Raw genomic sequence first — 21224 nt, forward strand, 5'->3', positions numbered from 1 at the left:
TTTCCCCTCTCGGGATGCAGCATCTCCATCTACCGGCTTTTCCTCCGTCGAAGGAGCGAGGTTTTGCAGTCTTGGCGAGGACACCTGGTTTTGTTGTTTTTTTTTCCAGCAATTATTTCTTCTTATTTTCTAGGAAATTCCAGCTGGAAACAAGGCTCGGGGGTTATTTACCCAGTTTGGGCTGCTGAAATCCCAGCGGTGCCATCCCTGGGTTCACCGATGCTTTCGGGCATCGAGGAGAACGTCTTCCAAGCCCGGATGGAGAATGAGGTGACCCTAAAACCTCTTTCGACTCCCGATGCCACCCTGCCCCGAGCAGCCCCAGCCAAACCAGGCAGGACAAGCAAAGGGTCAAGAAAATAGTGTTAATTTATTAGACAAGGCTCACGACAAGCACCGTACGGGAACCGAAAGCCGTACGTCGTTCTCCCGACTGCACTTACACCTCGATGCGCTGGAGTGGAGTTAAAAAATAAAGAGATTTGGGTGGGGTTTTTTTGTTTTTTTTTTTTGTTTTTTTTTTTAATGCTACAAAGGTCCCGTCTGGAAGCAGAGATGCTCTGCGGGAGCATCGCGAGCGGAGAGAGGGTGCCCGTGGCCGGTCCCCGGGGGTTTGGGGACCGAGCAGCATCCTTGGCCAGCCGGGGACGGGGCGGTTTGTAAACAGTTCCTACACATCTAGGGCGGCCGCAGGGGATGGCGGAGGGGGTTTGGTTTTTTCACAGTGAGCAGAAACGCGAGGCTTTTGGGGGGACGGAGGGGTTTGCCCTCGCCGTGAGATGATCAGGGACCCTCTTCTTGGTGGTTTGGACCAGCCAAGGAGAGGAAAAAAGGAGGAGGTGGCCCCCTCGCCCTGGGAAACAGTACCGGTGCCCAGCGTGAGGAAGATGGGCCCGAGGTCAGCACGGGAGAGGTCCTGGAGGAAGGGCTGGACCGTTTCTCCTCTTCTTCTGGACCTTCTCCCCCAGTTTGCTTCTCCAGCATCTTCTCCTCTCGGCTGCGGGGCCGGCACAGGTGGATTCACAGCTGCGATGCTGCGGGTCTCCCCGCGGGGAAGATGAGCCCTGCTGCCCGCCGCATCCCTTGATTTAACCAGGATAAATAAATAAAGGACAGTATTTAAGGGCTCGCAGGCAGGGGAGGATGCCCGGCGTGTGCTATCTCACGGCGATGGACATCTTGGGTGTAGCAAAGAGCGGTTCATTAAGGGGAGGCCAGGATGGCTGCTGCTGGCTCAGCTCCTTCTCCAGCCTCTTGAAAAGCTTCTTGGAGGCTTTCTTCCGGCGCAGCTTGCGGAGGCAGCTGAGCAAGCCGTGGTCCAGGGCGGTCTGCAGCAAAGATGGGGGGGGAAAAATGGGTTTTGGGGAGGCTGTGGACCCCAAGGAGAGGGCAGAGCCAATACTAAGGTGAGCCTTGCTCTCTCTGTGCTCACAGCTTCTGGAAGAAGTGTTGCTTGGAGAGCCCCAAAAGGATGACACGTCTCCTGTGTGCCCAGTGCCCACCCTGGGCTGACCTACCTCCAGCACGAAGGCAGCAAAGAAGTTGAGGGCAGCGATCCCCAGCAGCAGCAGCTTGAAACTCAAGTCGTCGATGCCCTGCAGCTTCAGCAAGCTCTTGGGGAAGCCCAGCGGGTAGAGGGTCAACCATATCATGAGGCCAAAAAGGAGGATGAGGACTACTAAGAAGAGCACTGAGGGGGAGAAGGAAGAGGGTTGAGGAGGGGGGATGAAGGTTTGAGGTCTCTCTTCGCCCACATGGCCAGCATCATCCTCACCATTGGTGTAGAGCGGCTCCCGAAATGGGTACCCCTTGGACATGGCGACGGCCAGGATGAGGTACTGGAAGCCCGTGACACAGAAGAGGACCGTGTTCTCATAGTTGGGCAGGTTTTGGGGAGCCGTCACCGTGCTGTTCAGTGGCACGTACCTGAGCCAGGCAGGGGAGAAGAGACGAGGTGAGATGAAGCGAGAGGCAAGGAGAGGATCCAAATTGTCAACCCCTGGTTCTCCATGAGCACATGGGAGCTGCAAGGTGGCTGGATGCATCCTTGGCCAATGCCAAGGATGAGCACCAGGGCTTCCTTGCCATCCTCTGGGCCATTCCCATCACTAAACCCACGTGAAGGCGGGTTCCTCACCAGCTCTGCGAGACGGTGATGAAGTAGCTGAGGACCTGCACGGTGATGAGCAGAGCTGTCTGGAGGAGCAGGCTGCCCAGCACCAGGATGCTGATCAAGGCCCCCTGGGGACGTTCCACTCCCAGCTCCTGAGCAGGACCGGTGCGACCCATCAGCACGGCCACGGTGGTGGTGATGATCAGGTCAAAGAAGAGGAACTGGAAATCGCTCAGGTTGGTGTTGATCTGGGAAGGAGAAACCACCTGGCTCTCAGTTGGGGGGTGGTTAGGAAAGGGACAGGCTAAAACCCAGCGGTGACAAGGTGACCCAAAGGCATCTGGGCAACCCTTGACTCACCGTGTAGAGCAGGAGTACGGACACAAACTGCACCAGGCTGTACAGGGCCATGTACTTAAAGACACCGAAGGAGGTGACCAGCGAGCACCTGCCCTCCCTGCAGGGACAAAGAGACATTCACCCACCAGCCACAACACCCTTGTCCCCAAAGAGGGGACAGAGACACTCAATGAGACACACTCCCTTTGGTTTTTATCCCCCGCCCCAAGGCTCCTGGCAGCTCACCGGATGACGGTCGGCACACACTCGATGTTGGCCACGCGGGAGGTGAAGGGAGAGGCCACCGATGCCTCCGCCTCTGACAGCGAGATGCCCACATCAGCTGCCTTCAGAGCCCCGCAGTCGTTGGCCCCGTCCCCGCACATCCCCACGCAGTAGCTGCGGCGAGAATCACAGAATGGTTTGGGTTGGAAGGGACCTTAAAGCCCACCCAGTCCCACCCCCCACCCTGGGTAGGGACACCTCCCACCACACCAGGTCCCTCAAAGCCCCCTCCAACCTGGCCTTGAACCCCTCCAGGGATGGGGCAGCCACAGCTTCTCTGGGCAACCTGGGCCAGGCTCTCACCACCCTCACAGCAAAGAAGTTCTTCCCCACATCTCAGCTCCATCTCCCCTCTTTCAGTGTCAAACCCTTCCCCCTCCTCCTATGGCTCCCCTCCCTGATCCAGAGTCCCTCCCCAGCTTTCCTGGAGCCCCTTTAGGGACTGGAAGGGGCTCGAAGGTCTCCCTGGAACCTTCTCTTCTCCAGGCTGAACCCCCCCAACTCTCTCAGCCTGTCCTCCCAGCAGAGGGGCTCCAGCCCTCCCAGCATCTCCATGGCCTCCTCTGGACCCTCCCCAACAGGTCCGTGTCCTTCTTGTGCTGAGAAAGGATCTGATATTTCATGATTGAACCAGGTAAAAGCCCTGGGTCTTCAATGTTGCACCCCCGTATTTAGGATCACCCCACATCTGGGAGAGGGCAGGAAGCAATTTGGCAGCTGCCAACCACTCCGGCACACAAGGGAAGTCTCCGGGAAGAGGACTAACCCCCTTGTCCTCAGAATCACAGAATCACAGAATCACAGAATCTTAGTGGTTGGAAGGGACCTTTGAGATCATCGAGTCCAACCACATTAAAAAAAAAAAAAAAAAAAAAAAAAAACCAAAACACAAAAACACACAAACAAACAAAAAAACACAACACAAAACCAACAAACAACAACACCCCCCCAAAAAAAAAAAAAAAAAAAAAAAAAAAAAAAAAAAAACAAGCAGCATCCATCAACTAAACCCCACACACAACACCCCACCACAAACCAACAATCCCGGGCACTAGAGCATGCCCTGAAGAGCCACGTCTACACGTTTCTTAAATACCTCCAGGGATGGTGACTCCACCACCTCCCTGGGCAGGCTGTTCCAGTGCTTGACCACTCTCTCAGTAAAGTAATTCTTCCTAATATCTAATCTAAACCTCCCCTGCCGCAACTTCAGACCATTTCCTCTGGTCCTGTCGTTATTCCCTTGGGAGAAGAGGCCAACCCCCGCCTCTCTACAGTTTCCTTTCAGGTAGTTGTAGAGGGCAATGAGGTCTCCCCTCAGCCTCCTCTTCTCCAAGCTAAACATGCCCAGTTCCTTCAGCCTCTCCTCATAGGACTCATAGGACAGTCCTCCTCTGTCCCTCATCACTCAGGGGCTGGAGGGGCTTACTTGAGCTCTTGCAGGCTGCCCACCAGCTGAGTCTTCTGGTCCGGGGACATGCGGGCGAACACGGTGGCTCGGATGAGGATCTGCAAAGAAGGGAAAGGCTCCGTGTTCGCACGGCAGGACCCGCATCCCTGCTCGGCGGGGCAGAGGGGACCTCGCAGCGGCAAAAAACACCCCTCCGGGCATCTTATTTTGGAGCTGCGAGACTGCAGCACGAAAATCCCGGCGAGGGCAACCCCGCCGGAGGATTCCCCGCCGTCGGACTCACCTTCGGCAGCAGGTCGGCAAAGTGCTCGCAAACCACGGCGAAGGATTTGCCGTTCAGGGCGAAGTGGCAGGGCTGGGGCCGGAGGAAGCAGCCGTCCCCCTGGCACGGAGCCTGCCAAGGAAAACAGCTCTTTTTTCCGCAGCGGGGCTTCGGCTGGCCCTCAAACCCACCGCCGAGCCCCCGGGCAACCGTCCGAACCCTCATCCTCAACCTGCGCGGAGCAGGAGGTAAAGCAGCTTCCCTTAAAGCTCAATTTCAGGCACATAAAATGATGGTGTTTTGGATAAAAAAAATGATGGTGTTTTGGATAAAAAAAATGATGGTGTTTTGGATAAAAAGTTTGTGTGACCGAGCCCTTCGGGCCAAGCCTGGAGCAGGACCCGCCGAAGGTGTTTGGAGCATCAGCTCCAGCCTGACATGCTCCCAGGGAGGAAAAGGAGCAGGTCATCTTCTGAAGATTTAATAAGGGGCAGAATCCCACCCGTAATTGTCTTTAAGAGTAATGACGCTGGGAAAAAAAGATTCCCACAAGGTGTCTGGCAGAGTTTGGGCTTTACAACCTCCCCCCCATCCCCCGAAGTGTTGCCTGGGGACTCACCTCCGGCTGCTCCTCGCCCTGGGAGTGCTCGGCGAGGATGAATTTGAGGGTGGCGGGTTTGTCGTGGCTGGGGGGGGAGGCGTTGACGAAGATCACCTGCTCCTTCGGCTCCACCATGCGGCAGCTCCTGGCCACGTTCACGGCCGTCAGCATGTTGTCCCCTGGCAGAGAGAGGCGGCGAGGGCTGAGTAGCCACCAGTGGCATTTGCTAGCCAGCGCTGGCAAGGTCTCGCGTGGCTGCGAGCCAAGAAGAGCGGCTCAAACCTGTCGCATCCCCTCTCCTTGGCCACCACAGCCATGCCGGGGGGGTCCCTTTGCTCCCCCCAGTTTTGGGGGAAAGCCTCAAAATCTCCTTTCTGCCCTTACCCCAAAGAAAGGCAGCAGCTTCCAACCCTTGTCTTGCTGCAGAAGACCTGAAGGAGACTCCTACATCCCCCCATTAGCTGTGAAACTTGGGGTGCTCACGAGATACCGACATTTCTGTGATCGGTGGTGAAACTGTGAGCGGTTTCGCTGTTTAAGCCGCCCACCCCACGTCTGTGGGTTCACGCTGCATCCATGAAAAAGCCCCCTGTACCCCTCCAGACCCTGCTTGATGTGAGCCCACCCCCAGGGAAGTGCCAACAAGTAGCGGGGATGCACAAAACCGGGATCCACGAGTCCTCCCCGTGCCTCCCAGCCACCCATTTCTGGTGGAGAAACCCTCCACCCCTTGCAAAACGTCAAGGGAGAGCTGTGTCCCCTCTCTTCCCGGGCCCGGTGTCCCCGTTCCCCTCCGCAGGGTCACCTGTCACCATGACGGGGCGGATGTTGGCGTTCCTCAGGAGGCGAATCACAGGCGCCGACTCCGGCTTGAGGACGTTTTTCATGACAAGGAACCCCAGGAAGGTCAGGCTGCTCTCCAGGGAGTCCCTGGTGGGACACAACGAGCCGTTCAACACCACCTCTGACACAAGGCAGAGGGGATCCATTGGGATAAAGAGCTGAAAACCCACCCGGGGGCAACCAGCGGTCGCTTTAGTGTGGGTGAGGGTTTAATTCCTTGCAGGCTGCAGGGCAGCAAAGCATCCTGTGAAACGCTTGGGGCAAACAAGATATAAATAGAGAAAAAAGCTGTTGGCACCAACCTCGGGAGCTGCAGGGCCTCCTCGAAGGTGGACACGGTGCTCAGGGCTTTGCAAGCCAGACCCAAGACGCGGAACCCATCCGTGGTGTAGTGTCGCAGCATCTGGGAGAAATCCAGGGGCACTGCCAGTTGTTGAGGGGAAAAGCAAGGTCAGAACTGTCCCCCAACAAACCCAGGCTCCTCAGACCCAGCAGGGGGAGCCGGGGCTCCAGCTCCCGAAGGATCAAAGGGCTTTGGATGCTCATCCAGCCTCCAACCCCCTTTCCCTGTCTTCCGGCTCCTATTTTCTTCCCCCTTCCACAAGGCTGAAGCGAAACCAAAGCCCTTGTGCCTCTGGGAACTGCCCTGCAGCATCCCTGAGGATAATTTCCCTGCGGGGATGAGCTGTGGGGATGCAGAGAGATGATGGAGCAGCAGGACCAGCTGTTTTTCAGCCGTCCCCCAGTATGTACCAGTTTCCTTCCTGCAAAGACTGGCCACCATCTCCGGGGCACCCTTGACGTAGCCATGGGCTAAGACTTCTCCAGGCATCTTCACCAGGACACTCATCCTCTGCAAGGAGGAGGAGAAGGGGAAACGCCGGAGGATCCCCAGGGGCGACTGGTGCTTCTGGGGAGGAGAGGAAGAGGGTGTCAGGGCCGGGCAGGAGCTTCTCTGGGAGGCAGAACCTCTCCAGGGCTTGTGAAGAACGACCACCCTCTGGAGGTGCAGACCTGGTGACTTGGGGAGCCTGAGCCACTCTGGTCCCCGGGACCTACCCTGTCTCGCGGCTGTTCTTCCTCGGGAGGAGGTTTCATCACAGCCAAGACCTTCGTCCCAAACTGCTGGAAGGCAGGCAGCTCACCTTCCTCCTCCTCCGTCATCTCCAGGCACTGAAACCAAGGCAGATGCTGGGAGGGCAAAGCCCTGCCTTTCAAGCCCCAAGCCCCATCCACCCCACGGATGGTTTTAAACAGCCCCTCTCCCGGTAGAGCAAGATGTGGGACACCTCCCTCTTCATAGAAATGCAACTTTTCCCACTGCTTGTCTCACCCAGCCGGTGGATTCCACCATCTTGAGGTCCACAGGGTCCCCGATGGGCTGGGCCCGCAGCAGCGAGACGGTGTGGCAGGTGGCCAGCGAGTAGAGCAAGGGACCGGCCGGCAGGCAACGGGGCTCATGGACGATGGGCATGAAGTGGTTGTCCTCCAGCGGGACCACCCCCCAGACATCCAGACCTTCCTCCGTCAGGGTTCCTGTCTGCAGGGAATGCATGGTGGGTCCAGGATGGTGTTGTCCTGCCCCCCCCTGCAAGATGACAACCATCGTCCCACGGTTGGTGAGGAACCAAGACTCACCTTGTCGAAGCAAACCAGGCGGATCTTCCCACAGAGGTTAATCCTGGGGGGGCTGATGCAGAAGATGCCCTGTTTCTTCAGCCTGTTCTGGGCGTAGATGGTGCCCACCGTCATGGCAGCCGGCAGAGCTGGGGGCACGATGACAGTGATGAGGTCCAGGGCACGGATGATGATTTGCCCCACAGGGACCTGGCAGGCGAGGAGGAAGAGGGGTGGGCATCCTGATGGCCCTCACTCATCTTCTGATGGTCCCAGTGACAGCCTGAGCATGGGGAATCACCAGCTCCAAAAACCCTACCTGGTTTTTGACCAAGATGAGGATGCTGTAGATTGTGCCGATAAAAGCTGCACAGGAGGGAGAACGGGCTTGGTTACAAAGCAAAGCCGGCAAAGGGCAGGTTCAACCATTTTAAGAGGATTTTGGCTGCTTCTGGCCATCCCTCCACATTCAGACGTACCCAGGACGGCGAGGAACAGGACGAACTTCACAGCGTCCTTGTAGAACTTGAAGCTCACGGGTTTGGGGTAGAGGATGGAGCTGATGAGATCCCCTTTGGCTGTGCAAAACCCTGCGGGAGAGGGGCAGAAGGTAAGCACCTGCAAAGTCACCGCCCCGAAGGAGGTGGTTTAATCCTGGTTTTCCCCTCAATCCATCACCTGTGCGGGTCACCACGGCCAGGACTTCTCTGCCCACGTAGGACTTGGCTTGGATGACCTGCGTCCCGCAGAACAGCGTGTGCCGCCGGTGCTCCTCGGGGGAATAGAGGGTGCCAGCTGCCTGGCTGCCGGCCGGGAGAGGGGTTTTCATCACCGGCACGCTCTCCCCTGTGGTGAGGAACACCACGGAGGGAGGTTTGTCACCCTGGGGGGGTCAGAATCCCAACCAGCCTGGGTGGGAAAGAGCTGGAGTAGGGCCAGCGAGGTACAAAGCTCAGCCTCTCCCCCAAAATCCACCACGGGGCGGTGGAGACATGCTGGGGCTCTCACCCGTCAGCATGCTCTCGTTGACCATGCACTCGCCCGTCAGCAGCGCAGCGTCGCAAGGGACCAGCATCCCATCGGCGGGGAGGCTGATGCAGTCGCCCGGCACCAGGTCCGCTGAGCTCACCACCATCTCCTCTGGAAAACAGCATGGCCGTGCTCAGGGACATCATCATCCCGGTATTATCCCCAGGCATGTCGTCATCCCGGCATCATTCCCAAGAACATCATCCTGACATTGTCCGCAAGAACATCATCCCGGCATCGTCCCCAAGCATGTCATCCCAGCATTGTTCCCAGGAACATCATCCCGGCATCGTCCCCAGGAATGTCATCCCAATATTGTCCCCAGGAACGTCATCGCGGCATCGTCCCCAGGAATGTCATCCCGGCATCGTCCCCAGGAACACAATCCCTGTATCTTCCCCAGGAACACAATCCCGGCATCGTCCCCAGGAACACAATCCCGGCATCGTCCCCAATGGCTTTGTGCCTGGAGCCCTTGCTCATCATGGGCACTGCTCTCACCTCCGCTGGGGCGATGGACTCGGACACCGACCGACATCTTGGCCATGTTCTGCAGTGTGGCGGTTTGCTGCAAGGGAGGAAGCCGTTAGAGCACACCAAAGAACACCTCCAAAAGCCCAGAAAAGCAACCATAAAACAGGTCTGGAAGGCTCAGGACCATGGATGAAGGACAAGGAAACCTGCCCCACCGCTGGGGTGTGGGTTGCCCTCACCCAACTGGGCTCAGAGGGAGTTGAGCATCACCACAGAGGTCAAACGGCATCAGAAAAGGGGGCTATTCTGCTAGAGCTGCTTGTCCCAAATAAGCCCACCACCAACCTTCCTCGTCTCGTAGAGGGACAGCCCTAAGGAGATGGTGGAGATGAGGAAGATGCAGGCGGCGTAGTAGTAATAGGCGTCACAGACCCACAGCACGATGCTGAACACTTGGAAGATGTAGAAGGGATTGAGCACCTGGAAGAGAACAAGGAGAGACAGGTTTTTTTGGGGGAAAGTGCTTCCTCCAGCCCACCGTGAAACCTCCAGGCTCCTTGAGGAACAACTGCTTATGCAGAGGAGAAGATGGCCCTTCCCTGGGGCTGGGGATGAAGTAGCTGTCTCCTCGCAAACCCCCCATCCTCCCCGGCTCTGCTTACGGTGGGTGCTCCTGAGGATGCTCAGCCACCTCCACAACTCCCTGGGGATGCTCCTGTCTGAGCTAAGAGGCAGGACGGGGTCCCCTCCGCAGCTGCATCAGCTCTGCCTTCTCTCATCTCTGCCCCAAAGCTGCTTCTCCTAAAGTCCTTTCTCCTCCCCGGGGAGGGACACGGAGCAGGGGGAAGGACCTGCCCGGGGGACAACTTGGCCTTTTGAAGCACGGCCCGTAGGTGCACACCTCCTCCACCAACAGCCGCGCGTAGGACTTGACGGGCACCTCGATGAGGTTGGGTCCGTAGATCTTCCTTCTGGAAAAGGGGGAGAGAAAAAGGAAAGGGGGGAAGCAAACACACACTAGGGGAAAAATCTGCATTTCCAACCCGAGGGACCCTCACACCGCCCAGATCTCCACAGGAGGCTGGCTACATGGAGAAGCCAAGCCAGGGCAATCCAGCACACCCAGGAATCCTCTGGTTTGAGGTCTGGGTGCAAGAAAAACCCAGGCTCCAGGATTTTCTGACCCCTGGAAAAGCCTCATCCGCGCTCCCCGGGAGTCCCATGAATCTGGAAGATCCCTACCTGGTGTTGTGGTCTTGCTGGTGGAGCCCAGCCTGGGAGAGGTGGAGATCTGCGCAGGTCCAGCCTTCATCCAAGACGCTGGTGAGCCCGAGGGGGAAAGAAAAACAGAGGAACGGAGTCAAAATCAGCAGGAGCCTGGCCCGGCAGAACAAATACCACGTCCAAGTCCTTGGTGACACACAAAAAACCGCCCCCCTTTGGGAAAGGGAGAGCATCTTGTTCCTCGGCATCCGCCGCAGCTTGCGGGTGCCAAGGAGCGGGAACAAAAGGGACACGGGGCGGTGGGGACCGTCCAGCACGGGGCAGACGCCAAAGCAGTTTCCTCTGCCCACAAAGACGGGCAACATCAACAACTTTTGGGGGGGGTGAGGGGAAGCAGAACAGCTTTCTCTGACCCAACGCCCCGGGGATGGTCTCCAAAGGCTTTGCAGGGCAGGGAAAAGCTCCAGCCGTGGTTATGCGACATCCAGACGGGTCAGGATCATTTTGGGGGGGGCTGAGGGGTCCAAGGAGAGCAGTGGAGAGATGCAGAGAGGTTCTCCGTGGTGAGGAGGCGGGGGGGGGGGGGGGGGGGGGGGCAGAAATACCTGACTTTGCAGTACGCCTGCCGCCGCTCGATCCAGACGTAGCGCATGCCCTCAAAGAGGTAGTACCGCAAGATGTTCTTCTGAGGGGGAGCGGGATGGAAAAACATAAGGTGTTAGTGGGACGGGAGGGCAGGTCACGCCAAGGGAGAGGATTTACAGGGAGGAGGCGGGAAGGGTCGTCGGCGTTACCTCTTCCTTCTCATGGAGGCGGATGGTGTCCCGGCTCTCCTCCTCATCCGCCACGCCGATGGCGATGCTGGTCCTCCGGTCCTCCAGCCGGGCCCCAGGGTGATGCTCCAGGCTGCTCGGGGTGGGAAACCAAGGGTTGGTCCCTCCCCATCCACCTACAAACGCCCCTCTCCCTCGAAGCCAAAAGCCCACGGGAGCCCCGTCATTGCGGTGGGGACAGGAGCCCCATCATCGCGGTGGGGACGGGAGCCCCCAGCATCATGGTAGGGATGGGAGCCCCGGCATCACCTCAAGGACAGGAGTCCTGGCATCGTGGCAGGAGGATGGGAGCCCTGGCATCACCGCAGGGATGTGAGCCCCAGCATCACGGCGGGGTGATGGGAGCCCTGGCTTCGTGGTGGGGGGACAGGAGCCCCAGCATCGCAGTGGGGATGGGAGCCCCGGCATTGCAGCAGGGGGATGGGATCCCCGGAATCATCATGTGGACAGGAGCCCCGGCATTGCGGCGGGGATGGGAGCCCCGGCATCACTGTGGGGGGACGGGAGCCCTGGCATCCCCGTGGGGATGTGAGCCCTGCCATTGCAGTGGGGATGGGAGCCCCGGCATTGCAGCAGGAGGATGGGATCCCCGGAATCATCATGGGGACAGGAGCCCCGGAATCATCATGGGGACAGGAGCCCCAGCATTGCGGTGGGGATGGGATCCCCGGCATCACTGTAGGGGGACGGGAGCCCCGGCATCACTGTGGGGATGTGAGCCCTGCCATTGCAGTGGGGATGGGAGCCCTGGCATCCCCATGTGGACGGGAGCTCTGGCATCGCAGCAGGGACAGGAGCCCTAGCATTGTGGTGGGGGGATGGGAGGCCTGACATCACCATGGGGATGTGAGCCCTGGCATCGCGGTGGGGGGACAGGAACCCTGGCATCGCGGTGGGGGGACAGGAGCCCGGCTCACCTTCCCTCGCCCAGCGCCTCCGTCCGCACGCGGGTGGTGAAGCACTGGCCAAATCGGTCCTGCAAGACAGGCAGAGGGAAATGGGGAGCGTGTCCCCCCCTGCTGCTTCAAATGGGGACAGTGTCGCAGGCAGGGGGTTCCCGGCCACTCATCCCAGATGACGGCTGGGTTCTAGGGACAATAAAGAGGAACGCAAAGCCAGGCTGGCTGCTACGGAAGGGACAAGTGCAAAATTATTCCAGCAATAATAATTATTTTTAAACTGAAAGAGGGGAGATTGAGATGAGATCTGGGGAAGAACTTCTTTGCTGTGAGGGTGGTGAGAGCCTGGCCCAGGTTGCCCAGAGAAGCTGTGGCTGCCCCATCCCTGGAGGGGTTCAAGGCCAGGTTGGAGGGGGCTTTGAGGGACCTGGTGTGGTGGGAGGTGTCCCTGCCTGGGGGACAGGGACAAGATGATCTTTAAGGTCCCTTCCCACCCAAACCATTCCATGAGCCTATGAATAATTTGGCCCTGGGGTAGCGCATTGCTTGGCGAAAGGAGATGTCAAACAGATAGGGAGGGGAGGGTGACAAGCAGCAAGGAACATGCCCAGGGCTCTCCTGGGGAGCCCAATCCCACCAGAGCCCAACCCCAGACCCCCAGGACACCCCTGGGGACTTACTCTGATGATGACCCAGTCGGCCTGGCCCAGGGCACAGGGCTGGCACTTCGCCTGCACCTCCAGGCTCGGCTTCCAGTGGAAGAGGAGGAGAAGCAGCCCCGCCGTCAGCACGGAGCACACGTGGCACAGGGCCACCCGCCATGTCTTGGTCTGGTAGCCCGTGACCTCCTGGAAGAAAGGAGATCACCTTTCCGGGGATGCTTATTCATAAAATCAACCGAAATTAAGATTATCAAGCGTCTAAATCCCCAATTGATAAAAGCCCTAAGGCTCCTGGTGGGATTTAACACCAGGCAGGTGACTGAGTTAACTTTGGGGCTGGAAAGCCACCGTTTTGGGCTGGTGTGGCAGATAATACGTGGATTTTTGTGCCAGCCCTTCCCGAGCATCCCTTCCTCCCCGCGGCGAAGCCCTCGGACCTACCATGTGGGCCTTATCGGCGTCCGGCTGCAGCGTCCCGTACCCCGGCCGCTGGCCCCCCAGCAGCCGGCTGCTGTCTGCGAAGTCAAAAAAAGGGGGAAAAATACAATAAGGGGAGCTGATCTGAGGGATTTTTTAGGAGACGGGCTCCCGACGGCAGCGACGGCATCCCTGGATCAGTCCCAGGAGGTGGCTGGACTCGGTGTCCCCTCTGCCACCCACCCCGGCTGCCGGCGGAGCTGCTCGGGGCCACCTCGGCGGTGCCAGGGCAGGGGGGGGGCTGTGGGCACGGGGCACCCCAGCGCTGCCTGGTCACCCTCCCGCGGCACGTGACGGTCACGGGAAGGATGCCAAAGGAGCCCGGGGAGAAAAACTGGCAGAAAACCAGGGGCTTTGCGGCTGGGGGAAGGGAGCGGGGCTGGTGCAGGGCCAGGGCAAGCGCAGGGAGAGCTCTCCCGGCCACTTTTCAGGGTTATTTCCCCCCCCCCCCCGCCTCAATGAGGATGTGGCCACAAAATTTGCCTTTTTTTCCCCAGTTTTAATGATGCTCAGCACCTCCTGTTCCTGCTGGTCCCCGCTGCACCCCAATACCCAACCCGGGAGACGGGAGATCGTCGGAGGCATCGCCGTCATTGTCCCAGGTGGGATTTTAATCATCACCCTCCCTCCCACGAAGCCGAACCCCGTTCATCCCCTAAATCTACGAGTCCCAGCTCCGGGATGTTAAAGCAGGAGCGGGGAGGTAACACGTGGCACAAACACAACCCCAAGGAGCCAATTCCCACCCTCGGAGCCCGGCAGATTAATTTCCTGGCCGGGTTTTCAGGTTTCCAGGAGGGCGCTCAGACCAGTTTTAATGATTTACACCCCGGCTGGATTCCTGCCTCTCCCCTCTGTCCCAACCCCAAAAAGCTCGTCTGCAGGTGACGAAAGCCATTAATTAAATTTGATGATTACCAGGGCTGGGGGGGGGCTCCATCTCACCGTGCGACCCAGTGGGTCACCAGTTCCCGAGAGGCAGCCGGTGCCGCTCCAAGGGGTTTTTTTTTGGGGGGGGTTGAGGAAGGGGGGGGATGAGCCCAAAGGGTGGTTTATTAAAATAAAAGCCCCCCCCCCCCCAGGAGGTAAAAAGGAAGGGTTGCGAAGCTCCCCAAGGGCCTGCGATGGGGGGAGATGTCAGATCTCCCCGGTGGCAGCATCAAACCCTGGGAAAAGCAGAGATTTCAGGTTAAATGAGGCCGGGAGGGCGAGGGGGAGCGTGTTCTGCCCTTCCAAAGAGCCGAACAAAGGAGAGGGCGAGGGGGGGTGTGTGTGTGTGTGTGTGTGTCCTCGCACAAAGGCTTTTCCCCCAGCGCTTGTCCGCAGGGGGGTTTGCAGGAAGGTGGTGGTGGTGGGGGGGGGGGGAAAAAGCAGCGAAACAACCCGAAAACAACCCAGTTTGCTTTCTGCACCTCCCCGAGCAAGAGGCGAGAAGCACGGCCCACCTCCCCCCGCCTGAACCCCCTTAACAACAAAATCACTACGATTTTTTCTCCATCCGATAAGCAGGAAACCTTTCGGGGAGGGGGGGGGGAAGGCAAACGAGGACGCCCACAAACCGGCTCTTGCACAACCCCGTCTCCCCGTGGGGTTGTTTTTTTTTTTTTTCTCACCTCCCGCTCCCATCCCCGGCTGCTCCCCCAAAAACCACGGCCAGCGAGAAAAGGGCTCTCTCCGGCCCTTGACTCACCCCACCGGTGGGAAGGGGGTGGCTACAGCCCTCATCGCCGGCGGACGTGTCCGGGAAGCATCCGGTGAAGCCGCGCTACCGGTTGGAATCGGCCACACCTCGTTGGCAAACACGGCGCGGGGGCAACCGGCCCTCCCTCCTCCGGTTGCCGAAGAAAGAAGTGGGTTTTAACACCCCCCCCCCCCCCCCCCGGAGAAAGAGATTTGCTTCTCTCTCTGCCGCGAAAGGGGGGAAAAACACCCCCGAGGTGGCTGCAGACTCAAGGGGGGCCAGTGATGCACCAGCCCAGGTGGCCAAGGAGAGAGGGGGGGGCCCCGATTCCCCACCAACGCCAGGTTTACATGGTCAAAATGCCGCTTGAAGTCCTTGGAGCTGCCTGGCTCCGAGATGTGCCCTGTCTTGTACCTTCCAGAGAACCACCAGCGCCGGTCCCTGCCCTGAGATTTTGCCCCAAAATGCAGCCTTTCTCCCCAGTGAAAGCGAACACAGGCTGGTCCCAGAGACCTTCTCCACAAGCTCCTCCTGCATCCACAGCTCTTTTACAAGCACCTTTCTCAAAGCAAACAAACCCCAAGTGGACTTTTAGATGTCTCTCTGCTCTTGTGGTCCACGTTGGATGCTCAGGGCTTCCCAAGCAGTGTCCTCCATCTGTCCATCTCCCATCCATCCATCCATCCATCCATCCATCCATCCATCCATCTCCCATCTATCATCTCACATCCACTGTCTCACATCCAACAGTCCACCATCTCGCACCCTCATCCATCCATCCATCCGTCCTTCCATCCTCCTCCATCCATCCATATGTGAGGGCTAGAGGTTGCATGCAAGAAGAGGAAGGTCCACCCAGGGAGGTTACTGCAGCCAGCAAGGTCTTGGTTGACAGGATGGAGCTAGCAAGGTCAACCTGGGCCCTTGGAGATGGGGAAATGGAAAATCAGGCTGAGGCAAAAGTAAGGAAGGAGGGATAAGGAAAGGAAAACGGTGTTTGGGTCACGTAGGGCAAGATTCAACTCAGGAGAACTTTGCAGAGCAGCCTTCAGGCTCTGGTTGGGGATGGGAGACGTCACGGCTGGCTGCAAGCCCAGCCCCAGAGAGGGGTTGGGATGAGGTGGTGTGGATTCTCCTGCCCTTTCCACCGAGCCAACATCAACTCATCCACAGGAACCAAGCGGAGAAGAACGCGGCGCCCTGTCCTCCATGCAGCCGGAGCAAACGGGTCTGACCAGGAGCTCTGGTCCTACCCAGCCCTGGCAGCATCCACCGGGAAAACACCCCAAGGCTGGAAGAAACAGAAGGACCGCACGGGCTCCATACAAGGTGGGGAGGTGGAAGCTGGGGATTCCGGCTCTGCCATCACCGGGAAAAACCGCTCTCGTGCATCAAACCCTTGAGATGGGTGAGAAAATAAAGCTGAGGAGCCCTCCCAGCAGACCCGTCCACCTCAAACCGGTTTGGGTTTGGATTTGTAGGGAAGGGTTGTCCGCGGGGAGGAAGCCGGCAGCTTCGCTACGTGCTGACGACAGCGGCTGAGGCAACGGCGGTCAAAAACCCTTCCGGCAAGGCGGGTTTCTCCCCCACCCCGGGCAGGCATCGCTCCGACCTCTCCCCGCCCCCGGTTTTGCAAGACCTCGCCGTCGCCAAAACCTCCTGCCAAGCTGGGGAACGTGCCTGGTGGCTTCAGGGAGCATCCTCGCTTGGGCAACCACCGGCCAGGGGGACAAAGAAAGGTGGTTTAGAGCCCAAACCTACATTTTTTTTCCCTAATTTTGGTTAAATAAGGAGCTCCTACCTCCCTTCATCCATCGTTCCCCATTCTGGTGTGTTGAGCCAGGATTAGAGCATCCTGAGCCAGCTCCCAGGCTGGCAGCGTTAAACGCGGGTATCCTTAAATTAAGCACGTCAGGGAATAAAAGGGGTGAGGTTTAACCCCCGAGCGCTGCTACACATCCAATTTGGTGCAAAATGTGGGTGAAAGGGGGTCCAAGGGGCTGCGAGCGGGGTCAAGGGCCACGGTGGCAGGGACCGTGGCTTCAGGGAGCATCCTCACTTGGGCAACCACCGGCCAGGGGGGCAAAAAAGGTGGTTTAGATCCCAAACCCACATTTTCCCTAAATTCGGGTTAAATAAGGGGCTCCTACCTCCCTTAGGGATAGGGGGTCCGTGCTCCTCGCAGCCCGTGGTCCCCGTTCCGGTGTGTTGAGCCAGGATTAGAGCATCCCGAGCCAGCTCCCAGGCTGGCAGCGTTAAACGCGGGTATCCTTAAATTAAACACGTCAGGGAATAAAAGGGGTGAGGTTTAACCCCCAAGCCTTGCTATGCTGCCCATTTGGGGTCCGAGGGGCTGTGAGGGGGGTCAGGGACCATGGTGGCGGGGACCACGGCTGTGGCACAGCCGGACAAGCCCCATGGACCCGAGTCTGGGCACCCAAAGAGCCCTCCGAGGAGCGGCCACCGCACCGTCACACTCCTCCCTTTCCTGCCACAAAGCTCTTCCTCTCTCTCCCCGGCATCGCTTTCGAGAAACTCCTCTCCGCGTCCGACCGGGGCAAATTCAAAAGGAAACGGGCAAAGGTCGCACGGGCCTTGCTTCCGTACAGCCCGGCGGGAGAAACGCTGCCCCTGTCAGGGATGCAAAGCACCTCGGATGCTTTCCCCGGCAGGGTATCGCACCCAGCGCCAGGCTGAACCCAAAGCCCTCTTTTTCAGCCCTTTCTGAACTCCTGGGATGCCTCTTCCCCATCCAGCCGCCGCCCTGCGAAGGCTCTTCGGGCTCTAAATCCACCCCATCGGCAGCGATGCCCAGCCGGAGCTCAATTATCCAACATCCTTTGACCGGCGCGAGAAAAGCCCGGGATTCCCGCTCTCATGGGGTCAGGAAAACGCACACGCGGTCCTTCCCAACCTTAAAATCCACGGTGTCGATTAAAGACGCCGCAAAGGGATGCTCGGGGATGAGCTTGGAGCCCCCCCCCAGCACCAGCTGGAGCAGCCCGGTGGCGGGAAGCAGCCTTGTCGGGGTGGAGGGACTCAGCCGTGGGGTTCGGGGGTGTCGGAGCGTCCCAAAGCGATGCCCGGGTTTCGCTTCCCCACTTTTTTTGGTATTTTTTTGGCCCGGATTAAATCGGTGCACGCCTTTCGCGGAGTCCCACGCGGCGGTGTCGGCAGGAGCGGGGCTGAGAGCTCGTGTCACAGAACAGTTTGGGTGGGAAGGGACCTTAAAGAGCATCCAGTTCCAAGACCTCCTGCCCCGGGCAGGGACACCTCCCACCACAGAGTCACAGAACGATATGGGGTTGGAAGGGACCTCTGGAGATCACCCAGTCCAACCCCCTGCCAGAGCAGGGTCACCCAGAGCAGGTCCCACAGGAACGTGTCCAGGGGGGTTTGAATGTCTCCAGAGAAGGAGACTCCACCACCTCTCTGGGCAGCCTCTGCCAGGGCTCTGCCACCCTCACAGCAAAGAAGTTCCTCCTCATATTGAGATGGAACTTCCCATGTTCCAGTTTGTGCCCGTTCCCTCTTGTCCTGTCCCTGGGCACCACTGGAAAGAGACTGGCCCCATCCTCCTGACACCCACCCTTGAAGTATTTAGAGGCGTTGATCAGATCCCCCCTCAGTCTTCTCTTCTCCAGACTGAACAGACCCAAGTCCCTCAGCCTTTCCTCAGCAGAGAGATGCTCCAGGCCCCTCAGCATCCTCATAGTCTCCGCTGTCCCCTCTCCAGCAGTTCCCTGTCCTTCTGGAACTGGGGAGCCCAGAACTGGTCCCAGTGCTCCAGATGGGGCCTCCCCAGGGCAGAGCAGAGGGGGAGGATGACCTCCCTCCACCTGCTGGTCACACTCTTCCTGATGCCCCCCAGGATGCCATTGGCCTTCTTGGCCACCAGGGCACATTGCTGGCTCCTGGGCATCCTGTTGTCCACCAGGACTCCCAGGTCTTTTTCCTCAGAGCTGCTCTCCAGCAGGTCCCCCCCAACCTGTCCTGGTTTGGGGGGGTTATTCCTCCCCAGGTGCAGCACCCTATGCTTGCCCTTGTTGAACTTCATCAGGGTGAATTTCCCCAGCCCAGGTCACTCCAAGCCCCCTCCAACCTGGCCTTGAACCCCTCCAGGGATGGGGCAGCCACAGCTTCTCTGGGCAACCTGGGCCGGGGGGGGGGACAGGACAGGTCTGGGTGAAACTGCTGGGACTCGGGTGTCAGGACGGGACGCAAAAATAGACCATTTCCAATCAAAAATAAACCATTTCCGTCCCCCCAGGGACAAACGCCCTTAACCGTGGTCTCGCAGAGAGCGCTCCAGCCCCGCAGCACCCGGGGTGGGCTGGGGGGGCCGTGGGACATCGCTGCCACCCCCCCCAAGATTGGTGGCACCAGGGAGGGGGCAGCGCCCCGCTTCGCACCGTCCCCGGCGCTGCCTTCTGCGAAGCCGGCAGAGGGAAGGGCAAAATAAGGCAAAATAAGGCAAAAAAAGTTGTCCTCTCCTCTGCACCCTGCAAAATGCAACCCTGGGGGCCAGGCACGATGCGACACACCCCCCCCCCCCCGGGGGACACGCAAAACGCAGCCCCCCGCCCCCCCCCCCCCCCGGGGACAGGCACGATGTGACCTCCAGGGGCCACGCAGAATGTGACCCCCACTGGGGGCCACGGAGAATAAACACCCCCCCCCTCCCGCCGTGCGTTCTGCACGATGCAACCCCCCCCAGGGGACACACATAATGTCACACACACACCCCCAACCCCCCCGGGATCACGCAAAATGCGACCCCCCCGTGGGTCGTGCACAATGCAACCCCCGGGGGCCACGCAAAATGTGACACACCCCCACACCCCCCCCCCCCAATGGGGCCACGCACAACGCGACACCCCCCCCCCCCCCCCGTAGGGACACGCACGATGCGACCCCCGGGGGCGGGGGGGGACACACGACACACAATACGACCCCTCCCGTGGGCTGTGCACGATGAAACCACGGGGTCACACACGATGCAAGCCCCCCCCCCCCCCCCGGGGACCACGCAAAACGCCACCGTGGGGCCAGGCACGATGTCACACACACCCCCCCCCCCCATCCCACCCCGTGGGGTCGTGCACGATGTAAACCCCCGGGGTTCAGGCATAATGCGCCCCCCCCCCCCCCCCGTGGGGCGTTCGCAATGCAACCGTGGGGCCACGCACGACGACGCCCCCCCCCCCGTGGGCTCTGCACGATGCAACCGTGGACACACCCCCCCCCCCCCCCCCCCCCAGCCGGATGCGAGCCGAAAGGCGGGGTGGGGGGGACAGCCGTGCCCACCGCTCCCCCCACCTCTTCCCATCCCATCCCCCCCCCCCCGCCAACCGTGGGCCCCCCCCTGACCTGAGCTCATGGCGAGCGGCCACGCGTGGGCCGGAGCCCCGCGCGCAGCCGGCGGGGCGGCGCGCGGCGGAAGGGCGGCGCGCAGGGGCTGATGGGACTTGTAGTTCTTTAACCCACTCCCCCCCGCAGCCCCCCAAGCGAGGACACACGGGGGTGCTGCTGCTGCCGCCACCCCCCCCCGACACGGGGCTCGGCTCCACGGGGGGGGGGAGAAGCTCTGCGGCCCCCACAACAAAATAACCAGGGTTCTGCCCCCAAAAATGGGCTCTGCACCCCCATAAAGTAAAGAAATGCGCCATGTTCTGCCCCAAAAAAGGGCTCTGAACCCCCAAAACGTGTAAGGAAATGCGCCAGGTTCTACTCCAAAAAAGGGCTTTGGACCCCCAAAATTTGGAAGGAAATGTGCCAGGTTCTGTCCCAGAAAGAGCTTTGCACCCCCAAAGCTTGACAAGCAATGCACACAGTTCTGCCCCAAAAAAGGGGCCTTGCACCCCCAAATCTTGTAAGGAAACACATTGGGCTGTGCCCCTAAAAACGAGCTTGCACCCCCAAAACTTGTAAAGAAACGCGCCAGGTTTTACTCCAAAAAAGGGCTCTGCACCCCCAAAATTTGGAAGGAAATGTGCCAGGTTTTACCCCCCAAAAATGGGGCTTTGCACCCCCAAAGCTTGTAAGGAAATGCACACAGTTCTGCCCCAAAAAAGGGGCCTTGCACCCCCAAAATTTGTAAGGAAATGTGCCAGGTTCTGCCCCAAAAAAGGGCTTTGCACCCCCAAAGCTTGACAAGCAATGCACACAGTTCTGCCCCAAAAAAGGGGCCTTGCACCCCCAGAACTCGTAAGGAAACGCATTGGGCTGTGCCCCCAAAAAGGTCTTTGCACCCCAAAATTTGAGAGGAAATATGCCAGGTTCTACTCCAAAAAAGAGCTCTGCACCCCAAAGCTTGAAAGGAAATGTGCCAGTTTTTGCCCCAAAAAAGGGCTCTGCACCCTAAAACTTGTAAGGAAATGTGCCAGGTTCTACTCCAAAAAAGGGCTCTGCACCCCCAAATTTGGAAGGAAATGTGCCAGGTTTTGCCCCAAAAAAGGGCTTTGCACCCCCAAA

General features: G+C 59.2%; 1 protein-coding gene across 1 annotated transcript; it reads right to left on the reverse strand.

Moving 5' to 3' along the window:
• Positions 1–352: 352 nt before the first annotated feature.
• On the reverse strand, positions 353–20130 carry ATP13A2 (ATPase cation transporting 13A2). Its single transcript, XM_074161439.1, has 30 exons — positions 20121–20130; positions 16901–17020; positions 13034–13107; positions 12611–12778; positions 11949–12007; positions 10993–11104; positions 10804–10883; positions 10217–10294; positions 9876–9945; positions 9320–9454; positions 9002–9068; positions 8480–8611; positions 8150–8317; positions 7951–8061; positions 7791–7837; positions 7493–7681; positions 7188–7394; positions 6914–7027; positions 6608–6764; positions 6157–6277; positions 5817–5941; positions 5030–5190; positions 4432–4542; positions 4167–4246; positions 2699–2851; positions 2474–2570; positions 2138–2361; positions 1775–1926; positions 1518–1690; positions 353–1328 (listed from the first exon to the last, which is right to left on the reverse strand). The coding sequence occupies exons 1-30, from the start codon at positions 20128–20130 to the stop codon at positions 1158–1160; spliced, it is 3666 nt and encodes a 1221-aa protein (XP_074017540.1). The 3' UTR covers positions 353–1157.
• Between the last annotated feature and the right edge of the window lie 1094 nt (positions 20131–21224).

Source organism: Numenius arquata, chromosome 20 (genome assembly GCF_964106895.1).
Source record: "Numenius arquata chromosome 20, bNumArq3.hap1.1, whole genome shotgun sequence".
NCBI classification, from domain to species: Eukaryota; Metazoa; Chordata; class Aves; order Charadriiformes; family Scolopacidae; genus Numenius; species Numenius arquata.